General features: G+C 49.3%; 1 protein-coding gene across 3 annotated transcripts; it reads right to left on the reverse strand.

Moving 5' to 3' along the window:
* Positions 1-319: 319 nt before the first annotated feature.
* ZNF77 (zinc finger protein 77) lies at positions 320-12,348 on the reverse strand. 3 transcript variants are annotated; one of them, XM_016937024.4, is made up of 4 exons: positions 12,195-12,348; positions 6,564-6,690; positions 3,619-3,799; positions 320-1,917 (listed from the first exon to the last, which is right to left on the reverse strand). In XM_016937024.4, exons 1-4 carry the CDS (start codon positions 12,195-12,197, stop codon positions 591-593), a joined length of 1,638 nt encoding a protein of 545 aa, XP_016792513.1. In that variant the 5' UTR covers positions 12,198-12,348; the 3' UTR covers positions 320-590. The 3 variants fall into 3 exon arrangements, with proteins under 3 accessions (XP_016792513.1, XP_054529473.1, XP_063656529.1); XM_054673498.2 differs by having other exon boundaries at positions 6,564-7,087; positions 12,195-12,323; XM_063800459.1 differs by lacking the exon at positions 6,564-6,690 and having other exon boundaries at positions 12,195-12,328.
* Between the last annotated feature and the right edge of the window lie 10,608 nt (positions 12,349-22,956).

A 22,956-nucleotide genomic window follows, 5' to 3' on the forward strand; every position in this document is an offset into this window, starting at 1 on the left:
GCTTGCAGTGAGCCGAGATTGCACCACTGCACTCCAGCCTGGGCAACAGAGCGAGACTCTGTCTCAAAACAAACAAAAAACAAAAAAAAAAACAAGAAAGTAGGAATCAAAAATGTTTTTCATCTAAACTCAGCGAGACTCTGTCTCAAAAAAAACAAAAACAAAAACAAAAAACAAGAAAGTAGGAATCAAAAACGTTTTTCATCTAAACTCACACCAAGTTGTGCATCCCTGGGTCTAAAAGACATTTCAATGGAAATGAGACAGATTTTATATACCTATAATTATTTAAAGTCCTAAATGACAAAATATACATAGCTGAAAGTGTACAAAACAGGATATTTATTAAATGTTTACATCACAAACATACACTAGAAATTAATACACAAGGAATCACTATTAAGGCTGAGGCATGTAAAGGCAATACCATATTAATCATAATTAAGAGATTTCTCTCCTACTCTGAGTTTTTAGGTACAAAATAAGTGCTATACCAGGTTTTCCTACATGCTCTACATAAATAACGTTTCTCACATTTACAACAAGGTTTTACGGTTGAACACTCTCCCAGGTCCACTGTATTCGTAGATTCACGCTCCAGCATGTGTTCTCACATGTGCTTGAAGTGATGCGAGATACCTGAAGGTTTTCCCACACTGCTTGCATTCATATGGTCTCTCTCCAGTGTGCGTTCTCACGTGCACACGAAGGGACGAGGAACAACTGTAGGCTTTCCCACATTCAGTACATTCGTAGGGTTTGACCCCACTGTGTGATCTCACATGCTTTTGAAAGTACTGAGCGTGGCTGAAGGCTTTCCCACATTGATTACATTCATACGGTTTCTCTCCGCTGTGGGTTCGCACATGCTCTCGAAGGGAGGAGTGACAGCTGAAGGCTTTCCCACAATGCTTACACTCAAAGGGCTTCTCTCCAGTATGCGTCCTCACGTGGATTCGAAGGGAGGAGGAAAAACTGTAGGCTTTCCCACACTCTTTACATTCATAGGGCTTCACCCCGCTGTGTGTTTTCACATGTCTTCTAAAGTAAGTGGGACATCCGAAGGCCTTCCCACACTGCTTGCACACATAGGGCTTCTCTCCAGTGTGCATTCTCATGTGTGCTCGCAGAGAGGAGGGGTACCTGAAGGCTTTGCCGCATTCCTTACATTCATAGGGTTTCTCTCCACTGTGCGTTCTCCCATGTTCTCGAAGAGACGAGTAACAAGTGAACGCTTTTCCGCAATGTTTACACCGACAGGGTTTCTCTCCAGTGTGCGTCCTCACGTGATCTCTAAAGGAGGAGTAACAGCTGAATGATTTTCCACAATGCTTACATTCATATGGTTTCTCTCCAGTGTGTGTTCTGACATGTTCTCGAAAGTATGAGGGACAGCTGAAGGCTTTCCCACACTCCTTACACTCATAGGGTTTCTCTCCTGTGTGAGTTCTTATGTGCCGTGTAAGGTAGGAGTAATACATAAAGGTCTTCCCACATACTTTACATGCATGGGTTTTCTGCCCATGGTGACTATTCACATGTGCCCTGAAAGATGAGGGACAAGTGAAAGCTTTTCCACATTTCTTACATTCATAAGACTTTTTACTGCTGAGACTTTTCACGTATGTCGCAGATGCTGTCCTTGAGTCCTGGCAATTACAGGGTTTCTCTACAGTCTGCGTTTTCATAGGAGGGCTTTGGCAGGAGAGGCAGCTGCAGGCTTGCCCACATTCCTTACACGGTCTCTGTCCGGTGTGAGATCTCTGCCGATTCTCGAAGGCTTTGCCACACTTAGTGCACTCAGAGGGTTTAGCTTCGGTAGGGTAACTCTTGTGCACAAGAAGGTTCGCAGTCTGGCTCAAGGTCTCTCCGCATTGATGACCTTCATTACTTTCACAGAGTCTCCACAGCTGACTTCTGTTCAAAATGGGAAGCAAGCTACTAGTCATGAATGATTATAAGTGATTAATTTATTAATGGTTTTTAGTGATTATTTTGATTACATTATTTGCCAATTTCACTGAATGGGTCTATTTTCAGCACTGTCTGCCGGGTTTCTATGGAGAACAAGCTTAATGCTCTAGCTGAAGGCTCAACTGCAGCCATAAATTTCACAGTGTTTCTTTTCTTCTTTTTTTGAGACAGAGTCTCCCTCTGTCACCCAGGCTGGAGTGCAGTGGCGCCATCTCGGCTCACTGCAAGCTCCACCTCCCGGGTTCATGCCATTCTCCTGCCTCAGCCTCCCAAGTGGCTGGGATTACAGGCGCCCGCCACCACGCCTGGCTAATTTTTTTGTATTTTAGTAGAGATGAGGTTTCACTGTGTTAGCCAGGATGGTCTTGATCTCCTGACCTCGTGATCCGCCTGCCTCGGCCTCCCAAAGTGCTGGGATTACAGGTGTGAGCCACCACACCCAGCCTTTTTTTTTTTTTGAGACGGAGTTTCACTCTTGTTGCCCAGGCTGGAGTGCAATGGCATGATCTCAGCTCACCGCAACCTCCACCTCCCAGGTTCAAGCGATACTCCTGCCTCAGCCTCCAGAGTGGCTGGGATTACAGGCATGCACCACTACACCTGGCTAATTCTTTTTTGTTTTTTTTGTTTTTTTTAATAGAGATGGGGTTTCTCCATGTTGGTCAGGCTGGTCTCGAATTCCCGACCTCAGGTGATCCACCTGCCTCAGCCTCCCAAAGTGCTGGGATTACAGGCGTGAGCCACTGCGCCCAGCCCACGGTGTTTCTTATAGATGAAGTTTCCTGATATTGTTTCCAACTGTTTCAGACACGTGACATTGACATCACATTTATAAAAATACTCTCTTAGAAAAAGTCTCAGCCAGGGATGGTGAATCACACCTGTAATCCCAGCACTTTGGGAGGCTGAGATGGGTGGACTGCTTGAGTCCAGGAGTTTGATACCAGCCTGGGCAACACGGTGAAACTCCGTCTCTACAAAAACACAAAAATTAGCCAGGTGCAGTGGTGTGTGCCTATAGTCCCAGCTACTTGGGAGGATGAGGTGGGAGGATTGCTTGAGCCCAGGAGGCAAAGGTTGCAGTGAGCCAAGATCAGTGCCACTGCACTTCAGCCTGGTTGACAGAGTGAGACCCCCATCTCAAAAATAAATAAATAAATATAATAAAAATAAAATAAAATAAATAAAAGTAATTATTAAAATATATTTTTAAAAAGAGAAAATAAAAATTAAAAAATGTCTCTGTGAGTCTGAAATTGTGTAGCTGGTTTATACTTTATTTTTTGAGATGGAGTTTTGCTCTTGTTGCCCAGGCTGGAGTGCAATGGCGCGATCTCGGCTTACTGCAACCTCCGCCTCCTGGGTTCAAGCGATTCTCCTTCCTCAGCCTCCTGAGTAGCTGGGATTACAGGCATGTGCCACCATGCCCAGCTAATGTTTTGTATTTTTAGTAGAGATGGGGTTTCTCCGTGTTGGCCAAGCTGGTTTCGAACTACTGACCTCAGGTGATCCACCCGCCTCGGCCTCCCAAAGTGCTGGGATTACAGGCGAGAGCCCCTGCGCCCGGCCGATACTTTTCTTTGAATTGCAAGTTAGTCTGATGCTCTGCAGAGAGGCCCATCCCTCTGGTTGAGCGCCACTCACCTCAGATGCCTCTGTGGGATTTGGTGCTGATCTCCAATGTTATCAAATCTCCAATTTTCTCCAAAAAGAGACCAGGAATCACTTCCTGTGAACTTTACAATTTCTTCATCATTGGATATTCCATTCCCAAAAACGTCCCTCTGAGAACTTGATCCACTGGTTCTAACATAAATGTAACAATCTGCAACAATCAATTACACAATTTCTTAGGGGAAATATGTTGGGATAAAGGAAATAGACCATACGGATTTCTTTTCATATAGTAATCCAGAAATGTACCGTTTATAAGGAAGAATAGACATGCTATCCAAGTGAGACTCTGAGGACCTCACCTACTTGAGAATTTGGCAATAATAAAAAACAGATGAGCCGGGTGCAGTGGCTCATGCCTGTAATCTCAAAGCACTGCGGGGCCAAGGTAGAAGAATTGCTTGAGCCCAGGAGTTCAAGACAAGCCTGGGCAACATAGGAAAATAAGGAGACCTCATCTCTAAACAACAATAAAAAATTTAAATTAGCCAGGCGTGGTGTTGTGTGTCTATAATCCCAGCTCCTTGGGAGGCCAAGGAGGGAGGATCACTTGAGCCCAGGAGGTCAAAGCTGCAGTGGGCCATGATCACACCACAGCACTGCAGCCTGTATGACAGAGTGAGACCCTGTCTCAAAAAAAGAATAGTGCTGGATGCGGTGGCTCACGCCTGTAATCCCTGCACTTTGGGAGGCTGAGGCGGGTGGATCACCTGAGGTCAGGAGTTCGAAACCAGCCTGACCAACATGGTTAAACCCCATCTCCACTAAAAATACAAAAAATCAGCCGGGCATAGTGGCACGTGCCTGTAATCCCAGCTACTCGGGAGGCTGAGGCAGAAGAATCACTTGTACCTGGGAGGTGGGGGTTGCATTGAGCCAAGATCGCACCATTGCACTCCAGCCTGGGCAATGGGCAATAAGAGTGAAACTGTGTCTCAAAAAAAAAAAGGAAAAGATGAATGTGGCAACCCATTTACTAAGAAACGGAATAGTTCCAAACAGATGGAGACTGATGTTAAGTAAAATATTATCAGAAAAGCAAAGTTTGCACATGCACAAATGCTCCTCGTATACGAGGAAATCCAGAGGCTTTCCCCTGCGAAGGAGGACAGTGCAGGGGGGTGCAGGAGAAGCCACACAGGGCAGCTGAGAGAGGACACACCTCCTCCTCCTCAGAGAAGGGTTTGTGTTTCTTTTTTTGTTTTGTTTTTTGAGACAGAGTCTCACGCTGTCACCAAGGCTGGAGTGCAGTGGCACTGTGTTGGCTCACTGCAACCTCCGTCTCCTGGGTTCAAGCAATTCTCCTGCCTCAGCCTCCCGAGTAGCTGGGATTACAGGCACCTGCCACCACGCCCAACTACTTTTTATATTTTTAGTACGCATGGGGTTTCACCACGTTGGCCAGGCTGGTCTTGAACTCCTGACCTTAGGTGAACCGCCCACCTAGGCCTTCCAAAGTGCTGGGGTTACAGGCGTGAGCCACTGCGTGCGGCCAAGGGTTTGTACTTCTAACCCACGCTGCCAAACGGAACCTTCTTATCCAGAACCCACTCCTCCCGAGGGCTGCTGCTCTCCTGGTGCTCACAGGCACAGAACCCGCTCCTCCCGAGGGCTGCTGCTCTCCTGGTGCTCACAGGCACAGAACCCGCTCCTCCTGAGGGCTGCTGCTCTCCCGGTGCCCACAGGCACAGAACCCGCTCCTCCCGAGGGCTGCTGCTCTCCTGGTGCTCACAGGCACAGAACCCGCTCCTCCTGAGGGCTGCTGCTCTCCCGGTGCCCACAGGCACAGAACCCGCTCCTCCCGAGGGGGCTGCTGCTCTCCTGGTGCTCACAGGCACAGGGCCCTCACAGGAGCCCTTCCTCCACTACGCCCGGCTGCCCTCAGGTGTGAGCACCGCCCACTCCTAGAGAATCACATGATGAGGAAGGATTGTGAAGGGCAACAAATGTTCCCCTGAGACAGGCCAACACTTTGACTTCCCAGACCACCGATGATGGCCGAGTGTGAGTTTTAATTGCAGCAAAATTACCATGTCAAACGTGGATTACTCACAGTGTAACTTGGATTTACTTTATCACAGTGTACTTTGATTTTCAAAGTACAGTTACTCTGTGTGGTGAACCACAAAGCTGCTTTCGTTGCCCCAACGTGACACAGAATACTCTACTTGGACTTATAAAATGTGGGCAGCCAAAGACTGGTGATCAAGAAAACCTAAATATCAATCATACACAAAACTTTGTTTTCATGGAGAAGCGTTTTGACTCCCATGTTCCCTGGGTGTTGGGGTCATGTCTATCTCTTTTCCAACATATTTCAATTTTTGAGCTCAAATAAAAAGAAAAACAAAGTATCTTAGGCCGGGCGCGGTGGCTCACGCCTGTAATCCCAGCACTTTGGGAGGCCGAGGCGGGCAGATCACGAGGTCGTGGCTAACACGCGGTGAAACCCCGTCTCTACTAAAGGTACAAAAAATTAGCCGGGCGTGGTGGCGGGCGCCTGTAGTCCCAGCTATTCAGGAGGCTGAGGCAGGAGAATGGCGTGAACCCGGGAGGCGGAGCTTGCAGTGAGCCGAGATCGTGCCACTGCACTCCAGCTTGGGCGACAGAGCGAGACTCCGTCTCAAAAAAAGAAAAAAAAAAAAAAAGAAAACCAAGGTCTCTTTGCTCTCCAGGACGCAGTGAGGGAATGATGCCACCCTTACCCAAGGAGGCAGTGAGGGAATGACGCCACCCTTACCCAAGGAGGCAGTGAGGGAATGACGGCACCCTTACCCAAGGAGGCAGTGAGGGAATGACGCCATCCTTACCCAAGGACGCAGTGAGGGAATGACGCCACCCTTACCCAAGGAGGCAGTGAGGGAATGACGCCACCCTTACCCAAGGAGGCAGTGAGGGAATGACGCCACCCTTACCCAAGGAGGCCAGGTTCCTGCAGGTCTCCAGCATCACATCTCTGTAGAGGCTCCTCTGAGCATGATCCAGCAATGCCCACTCTTCTGGGGTAAAGTTCACAGCCACTTCCTCAAAGACCACAGAGTCCTAAAACATTCCACACATCCCACTTCAGCAAAGGCGCCGCCTCCCCCATGTGCGCAGGAAGAGAGGTGAGGCTGACAGCCTGGGGAACTGAGCCACACAGAGCTTATGTCCTTGTGAGAGGTGACCAACAGTATGAAAAAGTGCGGTACACTCAATGCCGTGAGTACCTTCCCAACAGGGAGCAAAGCGCAATGACAGCCTCTGCCAGAGACTTACAAAGAATTACTGAGAAACAGCAGGTATGAGGGTGGGGAAACACTGAAAAATCTGAAAACATCATTAAGCTAAGGCTGGTGGCTCATGCCTGCAATCCCAGTACTTTGAGAGGCTCAGGTGTGAGGATTGCTTAGGGCCAGGAGTTGGCGACCAGCCTGGGCTGCATAGCGAGATCCCGTCTCTACAAAAAAAATAAAATACAATAAATTAACCAGCCATGGTGGTACACACCTGTAGTCCCAGCTACTTAGGAGGGTGAGGAGGGACAATCGCTTGAGCTCAGGGGTTCAAGGCTGCAGTGAACTATGACTGTGCCACTGCACTCCTGTCTGGGCAACAGAGTGAGACCCAATCTCAAAAAAATAAAATAAATCAATCATTCAGGTAACATGGAAATTGACATGACTTGCTCAAATTTTATTATTTCTTATTCAGCTATAATATCAGCACTTTGGGAGGCCAAGGTGAGAAGATCGCTTGAGGCCAGGAGTTCAAGACGAGCCTAGGTGACAGAGCAAAGACCCTGTCTCTTAAAAAAAAAAAAATTAAATTAAATTAAATTTTAAAAATACAACTATGAAGAAAAGCAAGGAGATTATTTCCTTATAATTTAGGATATTGGCCAGGTGTGGTGGTTCACGCCTGTAGTTCCAACACTTTGGGAGGCCAAGACAGGCAGATCACTTGAGTTCAGGAGTTTGAGATCAGCCTGGACAACACAGTGAAACCCTGTCTCTACCAAAAAAAAAAAAAAAGGCTAAAAGAATTTAGGATAGGCCGGGCGTGGTGGCTCACGCCTATAATCCTAGCATTTTGGGAGGCTAAGGTGGGCGGATCACAAGGTTAAGAGATCAAGACCATCCTGGCCAACATGGTGAAACCCCATCTCTACTAAAAATACAAAAATTAGCTGGGCGTGGTGGCGAGCGCCTGTAGTCTCAGCTACTCAGGAGGCTGAGGCAGGAGAATCGCTTGAACCCAGGAGGCGGAGGTTGCAGTGAGCCAAGATGGCACCATTGCACTCCAGTCTAGCAACAGAGTGAGACTCCATCTCAAAAAAGAAAAAAAGGAAAAAAAAAAAGAATGTAGGATACTGGCCTGATCTGGAGGGAGAAGCCTACCATTACACATCATTTCAAATTGGATGCCAAGGCTTCTTCGAAGACATGGCCTGGCTGTCGTTACACACTGTTCACTTTAGGACGTTTCCACTGACTCTGTAATTGTCTTACAAAAGTTCTACATGTGTTCTATTTTATAATAAAATGCTATCAGCAGCTGGGCTTGGTGGCTCAGGCCTATACTCCCAGCACTTTGGGAGACTGAGGTGGGAGGACTGTTTGAGCCCAGAAGCTTGGGACCAGCCTGGGCAATATGGTGAAACCCTGTCTCTACAAAAAATACAAAAATTAGCCAGGCATGGTGGGGCACACCTGGAGTCCCAGCTACTCAGGAGGCTGAGGTGGGAGGATCATTTGAGCCCAGGAGGTTGAGGCTGCAGTGAGCCAAGATGTCACCACTGCACTCCAGCGTGGGTGACAGAGAGACGCCCTACCTCAAAAAAAAAAAAAAAAGGCTGGGTGAGGTGTCTCACACCTGTAATCTCAGCACTTTGGGAGGCCAAGGCGGGAGGATCACTTGAGGTCAGGAGTTCATGAGCAGCCTGGCCAACATGGTGAAACCGCACCGCTACTAAAAATACAAAAATTAGCCAGGCGTGGTGGTGCATGCCTGTAATCCCAGCTACTCGGGAGGCTGAGGCAGGAAAATCACTTAAACCCAGAGGCAGAGGTTGCAGTGAGCTGAGATCAAGCCACTGCACTCTAGCCTGGGTGACAGAGTGAGACTGTCTCAAAAAAAAAAATAAAAATAAGTAAGAACACAGCCAAATCACCACTTTCAGCCCGTGTTAAAGGACAAAGGGGTGAGTGGTGGATTCTAGAAGATCTAGAAGTTTTTCTATCCCACAAAGGGTCCCATGCAGAAAACAGGTATCAGTTAATGATTAGGGTCTCATGCAGAAAACAGGTATCAGTTAATGATTATCCTCATGATAAATTGTTCATCAGTCCCCTAATCGGAATTGCCGCTTCTCTGTACTGTGGGTCGTATATTACAGAATGTGCATCTGTCTGATGCGCAGATACTAACAGGAGACGGAGCAGGGTCCCCCACTGTCACAAACTCTGCAACCTGCCTAAGTCAGTGCTAGTTTCATGAATGTTTTCAATCCACACCTTCGCCCACCTCACAATAAAGCATGGGGCTGTGTGTGCGCCTTTCCCCTCATCCTAATGGAAGATGCAACGTCTTCCGAGCTTGAGAGTTTTCCACAGCAGCCTTCTCGGGCTAAGCCATGGTATAACACCAGGCAGTGGCAGAAGGCAAAGAACACATCCAAGACAATGACTGCCCTCACTAAGGACAAGAAAAAAAGGCAAAAAGCATTTATTCCTTTTTTTTTTTTTTGAGACAGGGTCTTGCTCTGTCTCCCAGGCTGGAGTGCAGTGAAACGATCTCAGCTCGCTGCAACCTCCGCCTCCCGGGTTCAAGCGATTCTCCTGCCTCAGACTCCCAAGTAGCTGGGATTGCAGGCACTTGCCATCACACCTGGCTAATTTTGATATTTTTAGTAGAGACGGGGTTTCCCCATGTCAATCAGGGTGGTCTTGAATTCCTGACCTTGTGATCCGCCCACCTCGGCCACCCAAAGTGCTAGGATTACAGGTGTGAGCCACCGCGCCCGGCTCTTTTTTTTTTTTTTTTTTTTCCAGACAGGTTCTAGCTCTGTTACCCAGGCTGGAGTGGAGTGGTACAGCCTCAAACTCATGGGCTCAAGCGATTCTCCCCCCTCAGCCTCTCAAGTGGCTGGGACCACAGGTGCGCATCCCCATGCCCGGCCTCATTATTTTACATTTACTAAAACCTGGGGCTGAAATAGGAACAATACCAATGCTGAGCTGGACACAGATGAGGCTGTTCGCAGCTGTCAGGTGACAATGTTGAACTGACTTCAGCTCTGTGCTCCTGGAAACCAGCAAAGGTGAAACCCCATCCTGCTGTGCTCTGGAATTGGGACAGCCAGGACCCTCCCTTCCCATACGACTTAGATAAGATTCACGCAGATGACAAGGCCAGATTCAGACCCTCCGAAATCCCATTCTTTGTCATCAGAAATGATTCACTAGGTTAGGTGTGCCCAGGCTGGAGTGCAGTGGTGTGATCATGGCTCACTGCAACCTCTGCCTCCCGAGTTCAAGCAATTCTCCCTGCCTCAGCCTCCCAAGTAGCTGGGATTACAGGCACACACTACCACGCCCGGCTAATTTTTGTATTTTTTAGTAGAGATGGGATTTCACCATGTTGGCCAGGCTGGTCTTGAACTCCTGACCTCAGGTGATCCACCTGCCTCAGCCTCCCAAAGTGCTGGGATTACAGGCATGAGCCACCGCGCCAGGCCTAGCCAACTCTTCAGATGCCTGCATACTTGATGGTCACAGAGCTCTCCCCCTGCAGCTGTCCCCCTGTGGCTACAGCATTAGTCCCGCAGCTCAATCATCAACTGTCCCCATGCCCCTGTTGCTTATACCCCCACCCCACTGCAATAGAACCCCAAGCCTCTGGCATTACTCTCCTGCCCCTAATCCAACTAACCCTTCTCCCTATTGCAACAGCCCCTACTCCCCCTCCCCCAATACCTCGCAATAATCCTTTTTCATAAAAGTTTCCTTACTACGTTTGGGTTTACACAAGCTTGACCACATGTTCGCAGCCTCCCGTTTCTTCCCCAAACGTTACTCAGCCTTCTGTCCTCTCCACAGGCCCCTGAACTTTGAGTGGCCCCCCCGAGTCTGAGCAAGCAGTAAGTGTGGAGTCCCCTGTCACCTCCCCTGAGCTAGCTGACCACAAGGAGGTACATTTACTGTCAACCCCCTTTCTGCTTGTCCCCTAAAACGTTCTTCCAAACCTTTTCTTGTGTATGAAAGTAAAACCTTTTCCTGGTTGATTTGGAGACCTGGCAGGTTTCGGAGGCTGGGGCTTATCCCTATTTTTCTCTTTCCTTCTCTAGCCAGGATTTTTTGTTTGTTTGTTTTTGTTTTTGTTTTTGAGACGGAGTCTTTCTCTGTCGCCAGGCTGGAGTGCAGTGGCGCCATGTCGGCTCACTGCAAGCTCCACCTCCCAGGTTCACGCCATTCTCCTGTCTCAGCCTCCCTAGTAGCTGGGATTGCAGGCGCCCGCCACCACGCCCGGCTAATTGTTGTATTTTTAGTAGAGACGGGATTTCGCCATGTTGTCCAGGCTGGTCTGGAACTCCTGACCTCAGGTGATCCGCCCGCCTCGGCCTCCCAAAGTGCTGGGATTACAGGCGTGAGCCACCGCGCCCGGCCCAGGATTTTATTATTTGACAGGCTCCAGGACAGGGCACCACCTCCTCCTTGGCAGACTTTCCCAAACTGACCACCAAAAACCCCTGACGGCTCCTGCCCTCTCCTCCCACTCTCCCCGATCCCCTGACTGCCTCTACTGTCCCCCAACACATCCCTCGAGCCCGACTCCCTTTACTGTCCCCCCAAACTGACCTCAAGCCCCTGACCGCCTCTACTGCCCCCCTTAAAGTGCCCCTGAGCCCCTGACTGCTTCTGCTGTCCCCTCGAGCTGCCCCCAAACTCCCGACTGCAGCTACTGTCCCCCTAAACTGCCTTTGAGCCCCTGATCACCTGTCCCCCAAAACTGCCCCTTCAAACCCATGACCGCCTCTACGGCCCCCTCAAACTCTCCCCGAGTTCCTGACCGCTGCTATTGGCCCCCTAATCTGCCCTTGAGCCTGACTCCCTTCCACTGAACCCCCAAACTGCCGCCGAGCCCCTGACCGTGTCTGTTCCCGCAAACTGCCCCTTCCCTCCTCCACTGTCCCAAAACTGCCCTTGAGTCCCTGACCGCCTCTACTGTCCCCGCAAACTGCCCCTGTGCCCCTTAAACCTCTACTGTCCACTTAAATTGCCTCAAGCCCCTGACCACCTCTGCTGTCCCCACAAGCTCTCCCCAAACTCCTGACCTCTACTGTCCCCAGAAACTACCCCTCGAGCCCCTGACCGCTTTTGCTGTCACCCCAGACTGCCCCCAGCCCTACCCCTCGGCCGCTGTGACCACGTCCCCGGGGCCCAGGCGCTCGTCGTGCGCCGCCCCGCGCGTCCCTCAGCTTTCTCCGGCTGCGAACTCGGGCGGAAGCCGGTTCCTGCCGCCCCACCTCGCCCTGGGCCCGGGCTCGGCTCCCGCCCAGCACTCACCATGTCCCGCCCGCTCCTGGGCTCTCCAGGGTTAGCGCCCCGCGGTCCAGCGACCGGCGCAGGTGAGCACGACAGGACACCTGAGCCGCTCGGGGTAGGCGGGGAAGCGCGCAAGGCAGAGGGGAACTCGGCTTACCGTCCTCGGAGTCTGATTGGACAGATCTCGGGAAGTGGAGACTCTGATTGGACAGTGCTGTCAACTCCGCACCCCTGATTGGACAATTCTCCAGCCCGTCCCCCTAGCGCCCTTGATTGGGCAGGGCTCTACTTCGGATTAACGTCTCTGATTGGACAGTTCCCTGGGCCCCGCCCCTGCCTATCCTGATTGGATAATTCTCTCCTCAGTGACGGGCTCGTCGAGAACACGCGTGGCTGACCCTCCAGCCGGGCACCCGCGGATCTGGGAGAACTCACTCCAGTCCAGGGAGGGCGCGGCGTCCTCCTCCCTGACTGCACGGCAACTCCAGACTCAGTTTCCCCTCGGAGCGGCCCCTCGTGCGGGGAGGAGAGGAAGGGCACGGAGTCCCATGGGGCGGAGTCCTGCGTGGGGGCGGGACCCGCGTGCGTGACGTCACCGTGCTGTCCCGCGTGGGCGCGGACGCCTGGGGTCCAGAGACCTGGAGATCTGGAGACCAGGCGACGAGGCCCCAGGAGGCCGGACCCCACGAGGCCGGACCCCACCAGGCGCTCCCTGTGTTCTTTAAAACTCTCGGCCGGGCGCGGTGGTTCACGCGGGTAATCCCAGCACCGTGAGAGGCAGAGACCGGCGGATCACCAGAGGTCAGGAGTTCAAGTCCAGCCTGACCAAAATGGCGAAAACCACTTCTCTCCTAAAAATACAAAAATTAGCCGGGCACGGTGGCGGGCGCCTGTAATCCCAGCTACTCCGGAGGCTGAGGCAGGAGAATCGCTTGAACCCAGGAGGTGGAGATTGCAGTGAGCCAAGATCAGGACACTGCACTCCAGCCTGGGCAGCAAGAGCGAAACTGAGTCTCAAAAAAAAAAAAAAGCAGCCCTCCCACAAACAGAACCACGGAAGGTCATGAAGAGAGAGGTCTCACATTTATATGCTTAATAACGAAAAAGACTCTACAAAAACCACAGGCTTAAACAAAAAATACTTTTACAGGGACACTCAGATTGGTGTGACCCTAGTTACTGATCTTTGTAGACAAGGATAATTATTTCTGAAAAATGATGTAATCCTCATTTAAAAATTTTTTTTTCCTTTATAAACCTTTGTCCCAGTCTGGGCAACATGGCAAAACCCCATATATACAAAAAATACAAAAATTAGCTGGGAATATAGGAGTGTGCGCCTATGGTCCCAACGACTTGGTAGGCTGAAGCAGGAGGATCGCTCGAGCCCGTGGGGATCGAGGCTGCAGTGAGCTGTGATCTCACCATTGTACTCCAGCCTGGGCAACAGAGACCCCCGTCTCAAAAAAATGAAAACCAAAAACAACCTTTGTCTTCCTTTACCTCCCTGAATAAGCACATAGTTTGCTATGCCGCGCATATTCCCACTGCAATGAACTGTTACCACCGTTTTTAGACAGCCTGTTATTTAGGTCAACACAGTAAAAACATGAATTATGACAATTATGTTTGTATGTAAAATGGCAAGCGATATAGAGTTTATACTTCTACTCTGTCTCAAGCTGGAAAGTCTTTTCGGAGATGAGCAGTCGCGTTCCAGGCTTTAGGAATTGCGGCTCAACTGAATAAAAGTATTCAGAATTTTCACGTCGAGTTCAAATTTATTTAAACTTCTATGATTATTTTCTCAAATGAGTTAAAATAACAATTCAATTACCATAGGAACAGGACAGCTTTTTACTTTAAAAAATTCTCTAGGGCCGGGCGCGGTGGTTCACGCCTATAATCCCAGCACTTTGGGAGGCTGAGGCAGGTGGATCACCTGAGGTCAAGAGTTCGAGACCAGCCTGGCCAACATGGCAAAACCCTTGTCTCTACTAAAAATATAAAAATTAGCCGGGCTTGGTGGCACACGCCTGTAATCCCAGCTACTTGGGAGGCTGAGGCAGGAGAATCACTACAGCCCGGGAGGCAGGGATTGCAGTGAGCCAAGATCGCGCCACTGCACTCCAGCCTGGGTGACAGAGCGAGACTCCATCTCAAAACAAAAACAAACAAAAAAACGCCATTTGAACGACACGTTTTGTTTCCCCCCGCTTTATTATTTTTAAAAAGTACCATGGTGTACACATTGCATTACAATTGTTTTTGTGGCTCAATGAAAAGAATAAATCTTCCAACTCTCTTCATCTTAATAGGTGACTTCCTTACTCCTTACAGATGTAAGATGATGTAAGTTGATGTAACAAGGTCTCTCTAAATAGACAGTGGACTTGTTTCCAATCTTTTGCTACTCAAAGCTTGTCTTATGTTGCACCACCATGCCTGGCAGATTTTTGTATTTTTTGGTAGAGATGGGGTTTCACCATGCTGGCCAAGTTGGTCTGGAACTCCTGACCTCAAGTGATCCGCTTGCCTCAGCCTTTATCAATGGATATTAATGAAGCTTAGGATACTCACATTGTGTCCAAGATAAGAGGCAAGGAAACTACAAAGAAATTGGAAGTGATAGGAAAACAATGGAATAACTGTCAGAGAGGAAGCAGTGGGAACAAAAGACAGGAAAGAAAAACATGCCTATTATCAGAGTCCCTGAAGAAGTAAACAGTAGCACAGCTTTTCACCTTAAATCATTAAGAAACACATAAATAGGCCGGGCGCGGTGGCTCACGCCTGTAATCCCAGCACTTTGGGATGCCAAGGTGGGCAGATCACCTGAGGTCCAAAGTCCGAGACCACCCTGACAAACATGGAGAAACCCCATCTCTACTAAAAATACAAAAATGAGCTGGACGTGGTGGCAAATGCCTGGAACCCCAGCTACTCGGGAGGCTGAGGCAGGAGAATCACTTGAACCCAGGAAGTGGAGGTTGCAGTGAGCCGAGATCATGCCACTGCACTCCAGCCTGGGCAACAAGAGCAAAACTCTGTCTCAAAAAAAAAAAAAAAGGAAAAGAAACACATAAATACTATAATAAATGTAGCAACATACCTTGCAGAAGATCCAAAGGTTGCTTGTGGAATTGGGCAAGGGAATCTAAATTTCCAGAGTTAGTATGCAGTGGTGGAGAGAGGGTTGTCGGAAATCTAATGTTAAGTTTTAAAGCAGAGGAAACAGTGTGACTTGGTATTTGAGGTGTGTGTGCGCATTTTCTGTTTTCCTACCAGGCTCTATTCAGTTACGTGCAATTTCTTCTGTTCACTTAGTGTTTCTTGGGGTTGAAACTGAACATAAATATGAAATTCGTGTTATACTCACATTACTCAACATATCAGGTAATTTGTGAAGACAGAGATGTTTCCTGATCAATTGTTCTAGCCGACTGACAGCCTGTGTGTACTCACTATCTACATAGAATTATTTCAAAGTCGCAGGGCGCGGTGGCTCACGTCTGTAATCCCAGCACTTTGGGAGGCCGAGTTGGGCGGATCACAAGGTCAGGAGATCGAGACCATCCTGGCTAACATGGTGAAACCCCGTCTCTACTAAAAATACAAAAAATCAGCTGGGTGTGGTGGCGAGTGCCTGTAGTCCCAGCTACTCGGAAGGCTGAGGCAGGAAAATGGCGTGAACCCAGGAGGCGGAGCTTGCATTGAGCTGAGATCACACCACTGCACTCTATCCTGGGCAACAGAGCAAAACTCTGTCTCAAAAAAAAAAAAAAAAAAAAGAATTATTTCAAAGTCAATTGAGTGGCTGGGGGCAGTGGTTCACGCCTGTAATCCCAGCACTTTGGGAGGCCGAGGCGGGCGGGTCACGAGGTCAGGAGTTCAAGAGTAGCCTGGCCAAGATGGTGAAACCCCATCTCTACTAAAAATACAAAAATTCGCTGGGTGTGGTGGCAGGCACCTGTAGTCCCAGCTACTCGGGAGGGTGAGGCAGGAGAATCACTTGAACACGGGAGGTGGAGGTTGCAGTGAGCCGAGATCACACCACTGCACTCCAGCCTGGGCGACAGCTCGAGACTCCGTCTCAAAAAAAAAAAAAAGTAAATTGAGGACACTGTAACACTCTGCTCTTAAACACCTCCCAAATGCTATTTTAGAGAAAAATCTGTATTTTTATCTAAAAGTCCACACTTCATATTCACACTTCACATAGTTAACAATCATTCCTTTATACCTAGCCCATAATCATATTTCCTTCAATTATACCCGAAATGGTCTTTATAGCTGGTCCTCCGAAGATCCAACCCCAAACCAAGTATTGCATCTTCTTTTATTTTATAGTATTATATGGTCATGTTGAATTTTTCTTTTGAGGTGTAGTCTATGAATTTTTGTGTATGTATAGTGTTAACGGGTGAATTGCGTCCCCACAAATCCGTAAGGTGAAGGCCTAACCCACAGTACCTCAAAAGGTATTTGGAGATAGGCCTTTAAAGAGGCAATTCGATTAAAATGAGATTAAGGTGGGCTCAAATCCAAAAGACTGGCGTGCTATTCATTGCAGGGTGTTGAGCAGCACCCTAGACCTCCTCATCCACTGGATGCCAGTAGCCCAAACCCCATCCCCGGTTGTGACAACCAAGTCTGCAGACACGGTCCAGTGTCCCCTGGGCGTAAAATTTCTCCTCCCCTCTTTGATAATCACTACTTTAGACTCTATTTGGTCTTAGAGTCTTTTCTCCGAAGTCCATCATTTTATCCGCCGTAACCCTGCTGTCTTCACTTAAGGGGTCCAAGACGTTTACAGGAGGGTGATAATGGTGATGATGAGCTGCCAATAATAATCCACACACAGCACTCATTATTTGACAAATGCAGGTAATGTTATGTACTTTCATTTTACAGACCTGGCAACTGAGGCACTGAGGGGCTTGGCAACTTGCCTAATATCACCCGAGAGCTGATTAAGGCTTGGGGCCAGGACTGGGACCCCAGGATGAAGCCCAGCTGAGCAGAAAACCTCTGTGCACAGGATGCAGCAATCAAGATAATAAAAATCAACTCCGACTGAGAAAGTATCTGCCTACACATTCACCAGGCTGGGAGGACAGACCCAGATGGTATCAGTTGGAAAATTAACAGAAAACAGTATTTTTGCCAAGGACACCTTTTTCTGAGCCATCAATGTCTTCTAGCTCGCTAAATGCCTTCCTTGCCCATTACAATCATACACAGTGATTGACATTTTATCAGTAAGAATAAACTTCCCTTTTCCGGCCGGAGGGTCTGATTTCCTTGGACACAGAGAATCCGTCTCCATTTCCAACCCAGGTGCAGGGCTCTGATAAGGGGTTTCCGGACATAACAATCTACAGCGGTCTTATCTTGTGGTTCCCAAGGAAACAGGACCCGGCTGCACTTTGCAGCCCAGACCCGAGGGTGACCCCTTTACAAGCTTGCTCTTTGCCAAATGGAAACCACGCAGTATTTACATTTCACCTAAACCCCACCCTTCTCTCCAAATCCGATGGGTTCTCAGGCCTAGGATCCTCAGGCCTAGGGGGTCAAAACGCCCCGCGTCCCCAACCAAGACCCCTGAAGTCTAGCGGGGTTCCACGGGCCTCCGGAGCCTCCTCCCTGGGGCGCGGTGCCAGGAATTCGCCATTAAACGAGCCCGCCCCCTGCACTTTGAACTCTGCCCCCATCCTTTGACCCAAACCCCCCTACGCCCCGGCATCGGAGTCCCCTTGCTTGGCCTCTGCCACCAAGATACGGGGCCAGGTCCAGCAGTACAAGGAGGAGAAACCGCTCTCACGGGAGGTGCTGCGGCCACTAAGGGAGACGGCCGCCCCGGGTCACAGACGGATGCTTCCGTTTCCGGTTCCGGGGCGGCTGGGAGCAGAAAAGTGGGCTAGTAATGAGCTTGGGATTGCTGGAGCCTCAAAGGTAGGCGGGACGACCTACGTCGTCCAATCGCTGCGCAGGAAAAGCTAGTTTCCGCCCTCTGGGAGATAATTGGCATTGTTGGCAGATCCGCCCCTCGAGGGCAAGTCTCAGGACAGAATCGCGCTGTGGGCGTGGCTTGTACTGGATCCGCCCCGGGGCGTGGCTAAAACCAGACCGAGGTCCCGGGACGAGGCTGGGGGCGTGGTCTTTCGCGCAATCCTCCAACGCCCAATTACCCTGATAAACAATAAACGCTAAAATAAGTAATAAATGCTCATTTCCTCCAGCCAACACATTCCCCGTGATAACATACTCCTGCACAAAGATATTCCCATTGTTGGGATTTTTCTTCCTTGAATGTCTGTTATTTCTTCCAGAAATAAGGTCATTTTTATGCATTTACATATGGCTTTTCTTATTAATGAGTGCGTTGTGATGTTCCCTTCTGGCCACTAGATGGCCACGTAGCTCACATTTTCAAATTCGCGGATATTTTGTTGTGTTGCTTTAGACATAGATGTCCAATCTTTTGGCTTCACTGGGACACATTGGAAGAATTGTCTTGGGCCACACATAAAATACAGGAACACTAACTATAGCTGATGAGCTAAAACAAAACAAAAATTGCAAAATAATCTCATAATGTTTTTTTTCTTTCTTTTTTTTCTTTTTTTTGAGAGGGCGTCTCGCTCTGTCTCCCAGGCTGGAGTGCAGTGTCGCGATCTCGGCTCACTGCAAGCTCCGCCTCCCGGGTTCAAGCCATTCTCCTGCCTCAGCCTCCCGAGTAGCTGGGATTACAGGCGCCCGCCACCAAGCCCAGCTAATTTTTTGTATTTTTAGTAGAGACGGGGTTTCACCGTGTTAGCCAGGATGGTCTCGATCTCCTGACCTCGTGATCCGACTGCCTCGGCCTCCCAAGTGCTGGGATTACAGGCGTGAGCCACCACTCCCAGCCAATAATCTCATAATGTTTTAAGAAAGTTTACCAATTTGTGTTGGGTGCATTCAAAGCCATCCTGGGCTTCATCCGGCCTGCAGGCCCTGAGTTGGAGAAGTTAGCTTTAGAGTTTAGACACAGGAAAAATGCAGGGGTCTTTGCCTTCCATTGTGAGGCATGATAACTAAGATTAGGAGGCCATCCTGACTTGTCCCCTTGTGTGACGCCCAGTGGGCTCCGCATCCCTTGCATTCCCATGCCTGAGCACCTATCTCTTTTACAAGGTAAGCAGTCCTGAAGGATACCAGCAGACCGCCAGATGGGTTACAAGTTCCTCATATCTGGTACAGCCCGCGAAAGAGAACAAAAGTCCCTTATTCCTGAATCGGCTTCATCAGCTTCCCCAATCTCCAGCCAATCAACACCAAAAAGCCCAAGAAGCTATTAGCTACAAATTCCTGCCTTAAGGCCGGGTGTGGTGGCTCACACCTGTAATCCCAGCACTTTGGGAGGCCGAGGCGGGTGGATCATCTAAGGTCAGAAGTTCGAGACCAGCCTGACCAACATGGTGAAACCCTGTCTCTACTAAAAATACAAAAATTAGCTGGGCTTGGTGGCACATGCCTGTAATCCCAGCTACTTGGGAGGCTGAGGCAGGAGAATCGCTTGAACCTGGGAGGTGGAGGTTGCCGTGAGCCGAGATCATGCCATTGCACTTCAGCCTGGGCAACAAGAGTGAAACTCCATCTCAAAAAAAAAAAAAAAAAATTCCTGCCTTAAAAGGGGCCAGGGACTTCTTCCAGGCCCCACATGTGCAGCTAGAGTCAAGGTTTAGCTAATAGTAAACTTTTCCTCATTTTATTTTATTTTTTTGAGATGGAATCCCACTCTGTTGCCCACGCTGGAGTACAGTGGAACAATCAAGACTCACTGCAGCCTCCACGTCCTGGGTCCAAGCGATTCTCCTGCCTCAAACTCCTAAGTAGCTGGGACTACCAGCACCTGCCAATACACCTGCCTAATTTTTGTATTTTTAGTAGAGACGGGGTTTCACCATGTTGGCCAGGCTGGTCTCAAACACCTGACCTCAGGTGATCTGCCTGCCTCAGCCTCCCAAAGTGTCAGGATTACAGGCGTGAGCCACAGCGCCCGGCCAACATTTTCCTCATTTTAATAGTTAAAAAAAACAAAAAACAAAAAACAAAAAAAAACCTGAGGCTGAGGCAGGAGAATTGCTTGAGCCCGGGAGGCGGAGGTTGCTGTGAGCCGAGATCGTGCCACTACACTCCAGCCTGGGCGACAGAGCAAGACTCTCGAAAACAAAAACAAAAACAACAAAAACAAAACCCACCCCTAGGTGGAGATTTTGTATGCTATTGATACATGCAATGTGTGTTAGAGCAGGCAGATGCTGAGTCCAACCGTAGGTCCACCTTTGCACACCTGACCTCACCGGTATTTTCTGACTATGTACGTACAGCCCCCAAAAAGGAATTTATCTTAAGGCACTAGCTGCTGCCTCTCCCTGTGAACAGTCTGCTCTGCGTCTCAGAGAGCACTTTCATTTTGCAATAAATTTCTTTGCTTACTCACACTTTGGACTTGCTCTCAAATTATTTGTGCAGTGAAGCCAAGAACCTGCCCAGCCCACCAGCAACAGTTGTAGCTGCCCAACAGGTTCTCCCTGCTCACTGCACAAACAAAATCGATTCACAAAGACCGTGGCATTGCAGTAAAGAGAGTTTAGTTGGCCTGAGGCTGGCTATGCCATGCAGGAAACGGAGTCATTCCTCAAACCAAGCTCCCTGAAGGCTCTGTCGCCCAGGATGGAGTGCAGTGACATGATCTCAGCTCACTGCAACCTCCGCCTCCCAAGTTCAGGCGATTCTCCTGCCTCAGCCTCCTGAGTAGCTGGGATTAGAGGCACCCGCCACCACGCCCGGCTAATTTTTGTACTTTTAGTAGAGATGGGTTTTTGCCACGTTGGCCAAGCTGGTCTTGAACTCCTGACTTCAAGGGATCCACCAGCCTTGACCTCCCAAAGTGCTGGGATTACAGACGTGAGCCACTGCACCCACTCAGGGGTTTTTTGAAGATAGTTTGGTGGTCAGGAGGCTAGGGTCTAGGTGCTGCTGGCTAGTTGGGGATGGGATCATAGGGATGTGGAACACGGCCCTCATGCCCTGAGTCCACTTCTGGGTGGAGGCCACAGGATGGGCCAGGGGTGTCCATCTGGTTGTCAGAAATGCAAAAGCCTGGCCAGGTGCGGTGGCTCACACTTGTAATCCCAGCACTTTGGGAGGTCGAGGCAGGAGGATCACTTGAGGCCAGGAGTTCGAGACCAGCCTTGCCAACATGGTAAAACTCCGTCTCCACTAAAAATACAAAAAAAATAGCTGGGCATGGTCGTGCATGCCTGTAATTCCAGCTACTTGGGAGGCTGTGGCAGGAGAATCGCTTGAACCTGGGGGGCAGAGGTTGCAGTGAGCCGAGATCACGTCACTGCACTCCATCCTGGGCGACAGAGCGAGACTCCGGCTCAAACAAACAAACAAACAAAAAAACCAGAGCAACTCCATCTTGAATAGGGGCTGGGTAAAATGAGGCTGAGACCTGCTGGGCCACATTCCCAGGAGGTCAGGCATTCTTACTCACAGGAGGAGATAGGAGGTTGGCAGGACAGTATCACAGGACACAGGTCACGAAGACCCTGCTGTTAGAACAGAATGTGGTAAAGAAGCCACCAAATCTCACCAAAACCAAGATGGCGAAGAAAGTGACCTCTGGTTGTCCTCATTGCTCATTATATGCTAATTATAATGTATTAGCATGCTAAGAGACACTCTCACCAGTGCCATGACCGTTCACAAATGCCATGGCAATGTCCGGAAGTTACCTTATATGGTCTGAAAAGGGGAGGAGGCTGAGGCGGGCAGATCACCTGAGGTCGGGAGTTCGAGACCAGCCTGACCAACACGGAGAAACCCCGTCTCTACTAAAAATGCAAAATTAGCCGGGCGTGATGGCACATGCCTGTAATCCCAGCTACTCGGGAGGCTGAGGCAGCAGAATTGCTTGAACCTGGGAGGCGGAGGTTGCAGTGAGCCAAGATCGCACCATTGCACTCCAGCCCAGGCAACAAGAGTGAAACTCTATCTCAAAAAAAAAAAAAAAAAAAAAGACGTGTGTGTGTGCACACAGAAATGTGTGCCTATTGTCTAATAAATACTCATAAAGCATCTCCTATGTCCCAGACTCTGTTTTCTGCACTGGGAAACACAGCAGTAAACATCACAGATATCCTTCTCTATATCCTTTAGATTCCAATAGGGAAGGACAGAAAGTTAACCATGTTGATAAATAGCATGTTAATAGATATATCCCAGCCAGGCACGGTGGCTCATGCCTGTAATCCCAGCACTTTGGGAGGCCAAGGAGGGCAGATCACCTAAGGTCAGGAGTTCGAAACCAGCCTGGCCAACATGGTGAAACACCATCTCTACTAAAAAAAAAAAAAAAAAAATAGCCAGGCAAGGTGTCGCATGCCTGTAATCCCAGCTACTCAGGAGGCTGAAACAGGAGAGTTGCTTGAACTTGCTTGAACTCAGGAGGTGGAGGTTGCAGTGAGAGAAGATCGCGCCACTGAACTCCAGCCTGGGCAACAGAACAAGACTCCATCCCCCCATAAAAAAAGAAAAAATATTTGTGAAATGTATACACGCAGTTGTCCCTCAATGTCTGCAGGAGATTGCAAGATCCCTGCAGGTATCAAAGTCAGTGGATGCTCAAGACCCTGATATAAAATGGTGCAGTAACCAGACGCGGTGGCTCACACCTATATTCCTAGCTCTTTGGGAGGCCGAGGTGGAAGGATTGCTTGAGCTCAGGAGT

The sequence above is a fragment of the Pan troglodytes genome, chromosome 20, assembly GCF_028858775.2.
Source record: "Pan troglodytes isolate AG18354 chromosome 20, NHGRI_mPanTro3-v2.0_pri, whole genome shotgun sequence".
In the NCBI taxonomy this organism is placed as follows: domain Eukaryota; kingdom Metazoa; phylum Chordata; class Mammalia; order Primates; family Hominidae; genus Pan; species Pan troglodytes.

Excerpts from the sequence above, each read along its gene's own strand:
- ZNF77 (XM_016937024.4), bottom strand. Across the intron at positions 3,800-6,563 it reads CAGGAACCTGGCCTCCTTGG|ATTGTTACATTTATGTTAGA; the intron begins GTAAGGGTGGCG and ends TGATTGTTGCAG. Across the intron at positions 1,918-3,618 it reads ATCCCACAGAGGCATCTGAG|AAGTCAGCTGTGGAGACTCT; the intron begins GTGAGTGGCGCT and ends CATTTTGAACAG.